At 41.1% G+C, this 12,438-nt stretch overlaps 1 protein-coding gene across 6 annotated transcripts in view; it reads right to left on the reverse strand.

Moving 5' to 3' along the window:
• Window positions 1–247: 247 nt before the first annotated feature.
• The window catches only part of npas2 (neuronal PAS domain protein 2), a 63,859-nt gene continuing 51,668 nt past the window's right edge, over window positions 248–12,438 (reverse strand). For 5 of the 6 annotated variants that reach the window (XM_049591679.1, XM_049591680.1, XM_049591682.1 and 2 more), the window contains 6 exons: window positions 11,930–12,136; window positions 10,144–10,347; window positions 9,484–9,668; window positions 6,785–6,877; window positions 6,449–6,659; window positions 248–3,805 (listed from right to left, as the gene is read on the reverse strand). In XM_049591679.1, coding sequence (XP_049447636.1) covers window positions 3,578–3,805; window positions 6,449–6,659; window positions 6,785–6,877; window positions 9,484–9,668; window positions 10,144–10,347; window positions 11,930–12,136 — 1,128 coding nt within the window. In that variant the 3' untranslated portion in view covers window positions 248–3,577. The remainder of the gene's footprint in view (window positions 3,806–6,448; window positions 6,660–6,784; window positions 6,878–9,483; window positions 9,669–10,143; window positions 10,348–11,929; window positions 12,137–12,438) is intronic. The other variant, XM_049591683.1, reaches the window with a different exon arrangement.

Raw genomic sequence — 12,438 nt, forward strand, 5'->3', positions numbered from 1 at the left:
CCACCTTTACAAGGCAAACAACAAAATGATAACAGTTATTTTGTAGACAAACATGGACTGAAATCTTTTCTGGGTGATGTGTTTAGATGGAAAACAACCTCAAGGGGAACTTTAACTGCCACTGAATAAAAAATGTCTTTAGATTTCTTTTAGTGACTGACATAAAATTGAGAAATGAAGGAAAGTATAAAATATAGTCATCTATGGCACCTCTGAGTTGCTGGCTGTGCTGAACTTATATGGGCAATCACTTTACTTTTGCTATACTGAATGTGGATGTATAGAAATACATAATGGGAAAGGTAGACTTCCCTCAGCTGTCTAACACACTGATTTGAATGATGATGGACAATTGCACTTCTTAAAAGCTAAACAACTGTAACCAATTAAACTGAGAAAAAAAGGACAATGACTTTTTGCAGGTTAACTTGAGTCATTTTTGGCTGAACTACCCTATAAAGACCACAGAGCAGTTCCTGCACACACTTAAAGTGTCTGAAATTCAGATTCTTCATTTAATCATTGTGAAAACATGATCATTTACTCTAGAGTTTCTGTTCTGTTATTGTGTTTGAGGAAAAACTAACACCACATTCCCGCAGGACACATCTGATACCTTAATAAAAGATACTGCTGATATCTACGGTTGGAGGAATGTTAGGACATTTTCATTAAAAAAATACTTCCATATAATTTACATGTTACAATGGCTTATTATACACCTCTATATACATCGTACATCTGTTGTGAAACATTTAAAACAGTATAAATTAACATTCTTCTTCTTCAAATTGACATTGCACGTAGGAAAGTGTAAATCGGCACTGAACGTACATGCTGAGCGTTGTCGTCCACTGTGAGCAGCACCAGTCTTGCTAACTTGAATGTATACAGCTGAGACCAAACTGTCATACTGAGCATGAAGGGCTGCTTTTTATAAAGTGTTGCACAAGTTCCCACAGTGAGACTTTAAGGAAACACTGAGTCACAAGAAACTGTTTTTCCTGCTGAGCTGGGAACAACTATGTAACCCAGGGATTAAAAGATAGAAGCTTTTCAAATTTAAAGTGATGAAGTCAGACTGTGGCACAGGCAGCTTCTGTACAGCACACTGTTACGAGTTGTCTGATTGTCATTAACAGGAGAGAGATGCATGCATGCTCTTTAGTGTGTTTAATCTGCCTTCACCAGCACACTCCAAACCCTCTAACCATTATGGCAGCCCTGCAATCTGACAACACTCTGAAGAACAACTCGTGTCGATAAATACCTTAACGTCTGCTTACCTTAATATTAAAAATGACTGTTTAAGATAGGAGTGCAGTTATGGTTGCACATATTGCAGAAAGTTTCACCAAAAGATCTCTCAAAATATGATGGACTCAAAAGATTGTCATACAGAAAGTATTAAAAGTATGAAAAGAACAAGATTGTAACGTCTGACAAGACTGACTCTGCAAATAACTTGAGCAACTTCCAGATGATTAAAAAAAATCTTGAAATAATGTCAGATGTAGTGTTTGTGTGTAACACAGCAGCAGTATGATATTCTAAGCAACAATGCATTGGAGGTTTCTAAGTGGACATGGGAGAGAAAAAAACAGATGGGTAAAAAGAAAAAATGGGTGACAAAAAGAAATATTTTTACCTGCTCCCAAGAGATGTTTGCGTTCCCCTGCAAAACTTTTGTGTTCTCTCTTTTTTTCACCCATCATTTTTTCTCCGTTATCTTTTTTCACCCATCATTTTTCTCCTTTTTTTACCCAGCTATCTTTTCTGTCCCAATCTTTTTTTCACCCATTTATATTTTTCTCCCCATGTACCCTTAAGGGTTTTGTAGATTGCGATATTTTTGGGAAAATTGTCATCTGTTACAGTATTTTTTGTTTTTCGATGAGATCACATTTGTAGTAGAAAGTGATGTCTTGTTTACTTGTAAATGAGCTCATTTGGTCACGGTTAGAGCGTACATTTAGTGACTTCTCAGACAGTCAAATAAACCAAACGAAACAAAGACCAAAATAAAGAGGAATGCAGAATAAAAAGGGTAATACTGTTAAAAAATATCCAGGCAGTGGGCAGAATCAATCCCAAATCATTTCCCACCCTGACCAACCGACACTTCTGCAAAACCTTGTTGTATTGTGTATAAGAAATGACTGTGAGTGTTCCTGCATTAGACCATTCAGACCAGCGTTGACCTTTTAATGTCCAGATGAACTCATAAAATCAATTAGAACCTTTGTGTATAAAACTAGTTTCTTAATATCACATATTTTTTCAAATATATACGTAAATAAATAAACATGAAGTGATTTAGGGTTAAATGAATCTTATCAGCTCCTATCATTACAGAAAGTTTTAAAAAGAGTTTGGACTTACTGATGTAACGGTTGCGAAAAGCATCCAATATATAATCTGTAATACATCCATTACAAATCTAGATGACTTCTGTTTAAATCTGATGTGGAAAATAATACATTATGACCTATGAAAATATACCTTTGTATTCCAAATGGACCTGAGCTGGATTTTTAAAGCCGTAATCAGACACAACCATCAAACCGCACCATGGGCAGACCATGGTTAAAGGCACAATTTGTTCCCCCTCTGGTAGCTTGTTGAAGGACTCACACTGCAGAGCTCATCAGAAGCACCTTCAGCAGGACTTCAGAGCTTTGTTGTCCTTCTCAGTGAGAAATGGTGGGACAGTTGTAGCATCCCTTCTTCCCAGATTGAGGCTTTAAAAATCTAGATAGACCTTTCTAGTAATTGGAGAATATTCCCCTCGGCAACCAGTGGAGCGTGTTTTATCTGAATTCATACTGAGCTTGACTGTAGATATGACAGTGCACTCACCGCTGTGTGTTTCACAATAAAATCCCTCTCTGCTGACTTGCCATGAACATACCTGCAAGTATTATTTTGGGGACATATGGGAGCGACATCTGATGTCGAGTTCCCACCACACAAATCCCTTTATGAGATGAAACAGTTACACTGGGGCTAAAAATCTGACCAGGGATGATGATTGTATGTCACTGGGGGAGGGATATCAAGCTGTATAATGTCAAGCCATTATTAGTGAAGAAAATAGAACATTAATTTATGGGCACAAATACTCTACTTTTGGGTACAGGGCAGTACCAAAGTGCAAGCATCCACTTTAAATGAAACTCTCAGGTGAAAAAATGTCCACATGGAAACATGTGAAAGTGGTGTCTTCTCGATAGCTTTGATAATCCACTTGTTCCAGCATTTTTACCGATCGACAGCTGAGTGTGATGTGGGCCGGCGATGAAGGCCCCAGCACCTCAGGCTCTCCTCGCATCCTTCAGGTGACGTCAGGTCGGTGCAGCCTCTGCTTGTGGTTTTCACAGCAGTGATGCACAGATCAGCTTCCTCTGAACGGGCGGCTTGACATCAACAGTAAGGTCACTAGAAGTAATTTTCCACTTTTAGGCAATTCCGCCACAGAACCTGAGGTCTGGTTCGACTTCTGGATGCCACGACATGCTACCGCCTACACGGCGACAGCACAGAGGGAGATCTCAGCGCTCTAACACGGTCCACAGCGCTACCGAGTCAGCATATTTCTGAAGTCTGAAACACTGCCAGTCTGGTTTTGGGAATGTTGGTATTGCCTTTGTTGCTGTTGCGCCTGTTGCTGCTGTGCTTGTGGAAGTTGCTGTGTTTGCTGCTGCTGCTGCTGCTGCTGGATGTATCCCACAGTGCTTTGCTGTGGGACATTAGTGGTGTGTAAGAATGCTGGAGTAGATCCACCATGTACAAGTCCTTGAGCCATCTGTGGACACAAAAGACCATATGAATATTTCTTGAACTGTTGCCAATCTAATTCTTGACTGAGATGCATGACAAATAGTGTCAACACAGGTGCCATATCTGAAGATTAAGCTGTACTCTGCAGTAGCTAAAGAGGGAGGTAAACATGAGTGGAGTGAGACTGAAACATCATCAGTGTGACTGAAGTTTATTTCTGATACCAAACACGAACACAGCCATTTCATCCTGCTGAGAAATGGTCTGCAATAACAATGCCAGCATGCTGTATGCTCAAAGACTGGTGCACGAGACAAGTCAGCATGCAGTATAAATGAAGCTGTTTCTTTTCATTCTATTCTTTTGATCTGAAGAAACATAAGAGTTTAACCTTATAGACTGTACAGAAAGTTTTGATGTAATGCATTACATTTACACTGTTACATGTAGCTGTCTTGCAAATGAGTAGTTTCATACCCAACCTGTTTGAATCGGTTAAAATGAACTTCGTTTGTCTGGTTAGTACGGTTCGTTTGGGCTGCTGTGAAAGCTGTCAATCAAACCTTGGTGTGGTCAAAACGACCGATTGAGACCACTTGGTCTTGGTCTGTTTCCAAACAGACTCTGGTGCCGTTCATTTGGTGTGAAAGAAGACACACTAACCACAGGATTTTATGAAGGCAGATAGCTAAACTATAAGTAAATCCATGTGCTGATCATGAAATCTGTCCATGACATTATAATTGATCTGTATGGTCTATTACCTATTTATGCTAATGCATACGTGTAACCATGGTAACACACATGCACATAAGTATTTTCTCTGATTACACACCTGTTAAAACTGCCGTGACGATGTAACTTCATGTTTACGCCTTGTGGTTTGTTTGTAAAAAGTCAGTGTGAACAGGAACCAGACCAGCACTTAAATGCAACAGTATAATTGTTGCTTGCTGGTCAGTACCAAATGAACCAAACTACAGGCGTGAAAGCACCCTTGTTCTCACTCGAGTACATTTGGGTTAAAATATATGTTTTACTACTCCATTACATTGGGTTTTCACTGTGTTTACTGGTGCATTAAGCTTAAAATATTTTTTATACTCAGCTGAGCTCGCATGCGTGACAGTGATGGTCTGACAGCAAGAGATAAGACAGCCTACGAGTCAATCATAGCACTGCAGATGGAACGAAGGTTTTTATTTTGGATGCTGAATGTATTGTCTCTCGCGCACGCACGCACGCACACACACACACACACACACACACACACACACACACACACACACACACACACACACACACACACAGCCTGCGACTGCATCCAGGCCTCAGGATCCAGTAAATGACACACAGTTTTTTTTTGTCGTTTTGCTAAACAGCACATACAGTATTTTGTCATTTGTGTGGTTCTGACACTTGAATGACAATAACGTGCACTTCGCTTTCGTTTTTATTATGTGTTGAGGACTCATTTGAATGTAATGCATTGATGTAATAAATTGCATCTTATAAAGTTACTCACTACTTGAGTAGTTTTTCAAGATACTTTTTTATTTTAAGCACTCAAATTCTTATTTTAGCGAGTGCTTCTGCTCCTACATGAGTCAGTTTAATATAAACCAACAGTACTTTTACTTGAGCACCTTTTGTTTACCCACCACTGCCGACTTCAAGCTTAAAATGTTATTGGAGCAGTCATTTTTAAATTAAGAGTGACATTGCCAAAAATGATGGTAAACACATAAACAGTGCCGAGCATTCCGGTTGCTCTCCTACAGCTACTAAACACACAGTTATTACCACAGCAACAGGCGGCAGCTCTGTAGCTGCCTAAGGCCCTCAGCACCATAATATTTTCCTCTCACCCATTGGTAGAACACACTGGGGCGTGCTAAAGATGCATTATGTTACAGCTTAATACCATATGACATTAACTTTAGTATAGTTCTGTTATAATGCAGAATAAAGTGCACATTTTAGAGAAACAATGTTCAATCCCTGTTGACCCTGAATATCCACATCTACTGTTTCTCTAAACTCACACATTGGTGCTTCAAGCTGCTAGAAAATAAAGCCTTAATGCAGAGACTTGATTGTTGTCCTCCTGCTTACCTTAAAATTTAAGCCAAAAAACTATAACCTACCGATCCAAATCATTTCTGTACAGTCCTTTATGCTTCTATGACTTCAGCAGTGTTAGATCAATTTGAAGCATCTCTGACCTCTGAGGGACGACACATTGTGACACTCTAAATAAACTGATGCAATATTCTCTTTGGAGTGTCGAGGGATTTAGGTAAGCTACTTATGAACAGTGTTTCACTATTTATCTGTTGTAGGTTTTTTAACAGCGGCACACTTGTGTAGTCCACTCTGGACAAAGACGACAAGCAAGTCTGGAGAAAATCATTTTTACGATGACTGAAAATAACACAGATCTCTAACAGCCTATGAGAATTACACAGCAGCTTGTTGCTGTGGTAACTGGGGACTCAGATGCAGTGTTATGCCTTAAATGCTCATAACTCCGTAAATATAAAGCCGTGGGTAATTACACTGAGCAGCACTATACAAAAGGCCAGCACATATTATTTGCAGTGAAAGTCTAGAAAAATACAACAGTTTACACACTGTTGCATCACAACACAGACGCTGGACGTGGTACCTGAAAGAACTGCTGGGGCTGCTGTAGCTGCAGGGAGTGCTGAGAAGCCTGAGGCTGAGTGTGGTAGGCTGACTGTGACTGGTTTGTGATGAAATTGTTGTGTGGTATCATTATGGGGGACGTGAAGACTGGGGAGGGCACAAGGACGGCGTTGCAGTTGACCTGTTGCATGGAGAATGAAGGGCCGATGATCTGCTGCTCCAGGGTGTATCTGTTTGGAGGACACAACAAAGAACTTAAGCACAATATGAAATAACTCCACGCAAACGGACTGGTGTGTGTGCGTGCGAGTTTTTTTGTGTGTGTGTGTCTGCAGTGTAATTAAACAGTTCTCACATGGTTTGGGAGATGCCCATGTTGCACTGGGAAGGCTGTGTGGTGACACTGCTAGTGGGAACCAGAGTCTGCATTGGTTGGTTGAGGAGCATGCTGCAGGAAATTAAATCTGTTACTAGAAGAACTTAATCTGTACTGCGAAAAAAAAAAACCCAAAGCAGGATGGCAGAGAGCATTTTCAGATATCAAGGTACAACACATAAATACAAGGAGTGTGGGACTGCATACACTGTTCATAAAACTGACTGCATATTTGTGTTTTTCCACAGTGTCTGCCATGTTGTCAGTGTTGCCCGTGGTTCTGAGTGGCTGAATTTCACATTTCATGATGTGAAACATGATGGGCCCTATATTACACCTGGTGCAAAGTGGCGCAAAGCGCAGTGCAACTGTCATCGCTGGTTTCCAACCGATGCAGTTGCCATTTTCAAGGCAAGCACCAACATTGTACTTGGACCCATCTGTGCACCCATGGGTGTTAAGGTCTTGAAATGAGGTGGTCGGGTATATTGTTGTCGTATTGCTATTTTGAGGCAGCAGACAGCGACTGCGCCGTTTACCAACAAAAACCTGGTCTAAAGTCAGAATGGTGCAGTATTTCCCTGCGATCTCAAGGCAGCGTTATTCAGGAAGTAAGATGTGCCTACACAGGTGGGGGTCACGATGTGTGTATAATCTGCTTTTGACACACACAGGGACGCACGGATGGGTTGCAGGTACAGTTGCAATCAAAATTATTCAACCCCCATTGCATATTAGGCTTAATGGCAAAATGTACAATTTTTCAGCTGTTTGCAATAAACAAAGTAGAAAAGAACAGTTGAAATAGTTTAATAAAACTAATATTACCATGGTTTTTATCCAAATTCAACACAAAATGCTACTTTTAACCACGACTGCAGTCTCAAAATTATTCAACCCTCTGTTTCAAGCACACGTGGTGCAACTAATCAAGGGCTTCATTAGTTCAGGTGTGCTTGAGATAGAACATATAAATACCTGGACTGGCTAGGGGTTTGTTGAGAGTGACGTTTGATTGCATGTTAGAAATATGGCTAAGTCAAAAGAATTGTCCAGAAAGTTCAGAGAAGAAATCATTGCCTTGCACAAACAAGGAAAAGGATACAAAAAGATAGCAAAAGCTCTGAATGTTCCTAGAGATACAGTTGGAAGCATAGTTCGCAAGTTCAAAGTTAAAGGAACAGTGGCTACACTACCTGGACGTGGCAGAAAGAGGAAACTGTCAGCGGCTGCCAGCAGATTCCTGAGGAGGCAAGTGTTCAAAAACCCTCGAGTGACTGCAAAACACCTGCGGCAAGACTTGGTGGCAGCAGGCACTGAGGTTTCAGTTTGCACAATAAGGCGCATACTAAACACTGAAGGGCTCCATGCCCGGACTCCAAGACGTACACTACTACTGACCCAAAAGCACAAGAAAAGTCGGCTCCATTATGCTCAAAACCATATAAATAAGCCACAGAAGTTTTGGAATTCTGTTCTGTGGAGCGATGAAACAAAACTGGAACTTTTCGGGCCTATGGAACAGCGGTATGTCTGGAGGAAGAAGAATGAAGCATATGCTGAAAAGAACACCCTGCCTACAGTGAAGCATGGCGGTGGCTCAGTGATGCTCTGGGGCTGCTTTGCTGCCTCTGGCACTGGAAACCTGCAGCGTGTGGAGGGCACGATGGATTCAGTCAAGTATCAGGAAATCTTAGATGAAAACGTCATGCTGTCTGTGAGGAAGCTGAAGCTTGGGCGTCATTGGACCTTCCAACAGGATAATGATCCAAAGCATAGCTCAAAGTCCACCAAGGCTTGGTTTCAGAAGAAGAAATGGAAGATTCTAGAGTGGCCGTCGCAGTCACCTGACTTGAACCCCATAGAAAATCTCTGGTGGGATTTGAAGAAGGCGGTTGCAAAACGCACACCCAAGAATATTACTGAACTGGAGGCCACTGCCCATGAGGAATGGGCTGAGATTCCTCAGGAATGCTGTCTGAAGCTGGTGTCTGGCTATGCATCACGTTTGCAGCAGGTCATAACAGCAAAAGGGTGCTCTACTAAGTACTGAAGATGCTCCTCATGAAGGGGTTGAATAATTTTGAGACTGCAGTAGTCATTAAAAGTAGCATTTTGTGTTGAATTTGGATCAAAACCCTTGTAATATTGGTTTCATTGAACTACTTCTTGTGTAATCTGTTTATTGCAAACAGCTGAGAAATTGTATATTTTGCCAGTAGGCCTAATATGCAATGGGGGTTGAATAATTTTGATTGCAACTGTGGGTGACAAAATAAAACGTTAATGAGGAAAACAGTAATTACATTAACTAAAATGTGAACATAGCAGAGAGCAGAGCTGCTGTCTGACTCCCCATTAAGAGATACACCGTGCGCATTTACAAATCCAACGTGTAAAGAGCAGTGTGCCAGGAGCAGGCGCACCCATAGACTGTTAAAATAAGGGTGCACCTGTATTTTAAAGGGAATTGGAGACAACATTCTGATTGGTTGAATTAATATAATACCCAAAACACACCTATGATTAATCAAGGGACTGAATACAAGCCTTTTGGACCTTGCGTCTTCCTTTGCACCCAGATTGTGCGTGGAGTTGGACTTGTCCTAAATGCACTTGCACCATGCACTTTAGACCATGCACTACAGATTGTTTAAATAGAGCCCATTGTTTCTCACCGTAGTTGTCCATCTTGGCTGAACTCGCTGTCCGTGTGTCTTTGGTTTGCATCCTGTAGAGACCTCGTGTTGGTCTGAGAGAACATCATGGGGTTGCTGTAGAAGGGCATTGTCACACTTGTGTTCGTCTGCACGGGTACGCTCACCGACTGCGCCTGCCCACTCCGCACAATCCTCTGCTGAACCTGAGATAAAATGAAGGAAATACACCCAGCATGTAAAAACTATAGAACTCACCAGTCAAATTAAATCAATATCAAATGTGTAGACGCTTCCTCCTCCTAATGAGGCAGAAGCTTAAAAAGTGGAGATTATTAAATACCATCACCTGAAACATCAAGAAATTAAGGATCCCATTACTATGACTTTTTGCTCCAGTGCAAACAAGGACAACTTGCAAACAGCATATGGCTGAGAAGCTGAGCACGACACTACCACCTGTTGTTGTGATGTGTGTATCTTTCAATAATTGACTGACATTAACGGCTGACTCCATAACCTGCCTCCTGTTGTGCTGTGAGTGCTGAAGCAAGCTACTCCTCATTAGATGGCTAATGACTAAAGGTAATTCGACTCATCCTCTCCCTTTCTAGACAGCTGTGTTCGAACAGTTTTCTGACAATTGTTTCAGACTTGGGTTTGTCATGTGCAGCTGTGTACCTGCGTTGAGGGCGAGCTGTTCTCTCTCAGGAGTGAGTGAGGGGATGAGCTGTGGGCCCCGCAGGACGGTGGTTTAGGGTGGCCTGAGAGCTGCCTGATCACCCCTGACTGACTCTGCTGGGCCGGCCTGCCTGAGCCCTGCTGCTGGGGGTGCTGCTGCTGGGCCTGGCCAAAGTCACTGTGGGTAGGCTGCTGTAACAACATCTTACACACACACAGACAGAAAATACTGATTTATCCTTCATTTACTTAGAAAGCTTTTAATTTATCTTTAATTTTTTTTTTTTTTTTTTTTGACAATACACAATGGTATTTCTAGACGGTATGATTCTGAAAACCATAAAAAATTACAGATGTTCATCTTTCTATTAAATTCACAGAGAGATGTTGCAGTGAGGATGTACTGTATGTAGTGCACATCGCACACCACCAGAGGTCAGTCTCTAGTGGTGGAACAGGCAGCTGAACTGGCAGACATGGCGACTGCAGATAACGTTACAGTCCTGTAAGTAGTTGGCCAGCAAGCTTGCACTGCACACAAATACCGTCTTATAACATGTAGCCCGGTGAAATTTTAGGAAGTCATGAAAAAAACTGACATTGCCTAAGCCTTGTCCTATTTTAACTTAAGTTTCAAAGAGGAAAAATCTGATCTTTGTGTTACAAAAGCAATCCCTAAACTCACAGCTGTGTCCTATTTTATCTCACATCTCCTATCTTAAGAAATCCAATCCACCCGTAAGCTACTCGAAAGAGACATGCGATAATATAAATGGCTCTCGTTTATCACTGGCTAGGAAACTTGCTATCGTGAACAAAAAACAACAACAACAACCCCACAGGCGTTTAATATTAGCTACAGGGAGGCACTAACTGTGTCAGTGGAGACAAGGAAATCCCATAATTTTGAAAGTTTCTTCTCTTCTTCTTCTTAAATTAATTATGAATTCATATTTATTTATCTGAAATTTTAGTTGAAATTTAAAGCATCATCCTACAGTCTGAGTAGCCTTTAAATCATTATATTTCAGTGTTCATGCTGTTCCCCATCTTTATTGTCTTTGCTATACAGACCTAAGAACAGTGCTGCTGCCATTTTAGCAGCTACTATAACCTTAGGACAGGGTCTATGCCATCCTAACTTAGGATTTCTAACTTGGCAAATCCCTTACTTAGTACAGCTCTATAATAACTAAATTCCTATCCTGAGATAAAATAGGATATTTTCCTAAATGCAGTTAGCAAACTTCTGTAATACCAAAAATCCTAAATGCCACACTAAACTGAGATAAGATCGGATTCCAGACTTGGGAACTTTCTGTAATGAGGTGAGGCCCCAGGTTTAATTTCTGATTAGCTAACTCTGTTAATCTGTTGCATGGAAATTTGTGATTTACATCACAGCTCATCTCATGTTGCCTCTGCACACAGCAGACAATGAAATAGACAACTTGTCTTTATTAATCAAACACTTCTACACTGACCAGTTTCTTCTCTGTGCATGTTAACTGTATGGGGGTCATAGTGGTTAGAGTACTTGTGACTGAACTGGTTTCTGCTGGCCTCTTGGTGGGGCCATTCCACCATTACTGTGAGGGCTTAAGTAATGTAAGCTCACGGTATTATGTTGGTTTTCCTTAACAGGTGATAGATAAAAGCCTAATATTTGTTTATGTCGAGATTAAAGTCTGCTTTTTTAAAGTTTTTTAAAGTGAAATTTAGTACTGCATGCCATGGGTGATAGTTTTGTTTCTTTATCTTTCCTTTATCTTTGTGGGAGGGTTACCTGGAGATTAGCGAGGTGAAGCTTCTCCTTAATGTCGTGCAGCTCCTGCTGCTGCGTCTTAATGTCAGCTTGCAGGATGCGCGTCCTCTCCTCCAGCTGCTCCTTCAGCTGGTTCATTACACAGAGCTGAGGCTGTTGCAGCTGATACATGGGCGACGATGACGACTGCTGCTGCTGCTGCTGCTGCTGCTGCTGCGTTTGCTGTTGCTGCAAAGACAGGATCCCAAAAAGCAGTTTGAAAAAGACATAAGAAAAGCCTGGTGGTTTTTGTACTTCAGTTATGTGTTTTCTTTTCCAGTGAACGTAGCAAATGAGGAGATAATCAGTTAGCATGAGTCATGTAATGACTGATTCTTGTGATTCTTCCCACTTTTTCTGTGAAATTGGTTTTGCAAGTCAAAAAATTAAATGGATGAGTGATTTCTTTTGAGAAAAATACAAACAATATGTAAAAAGCTACATCAAAAAACACATTTCAAGTATAATCCTGATGCTTTTTCTCTTTTTAA

The sequence above is a fragment of the Epinephelus fuscoguttatus genome, linkage group LG12 (genome assembly GCF_011397635.1).
Source record: "Epinephelus fuscoguttatus linkage group LG12, E.fuscoguttatus.final_Chr_v1".
Taxonomy (NCBI): Eukaryota; Metazoa; Chordata; class Actinopteri; order Perciformes; family Serranidae; genus Epinephelus; species Epinephelus fuscoguttatus.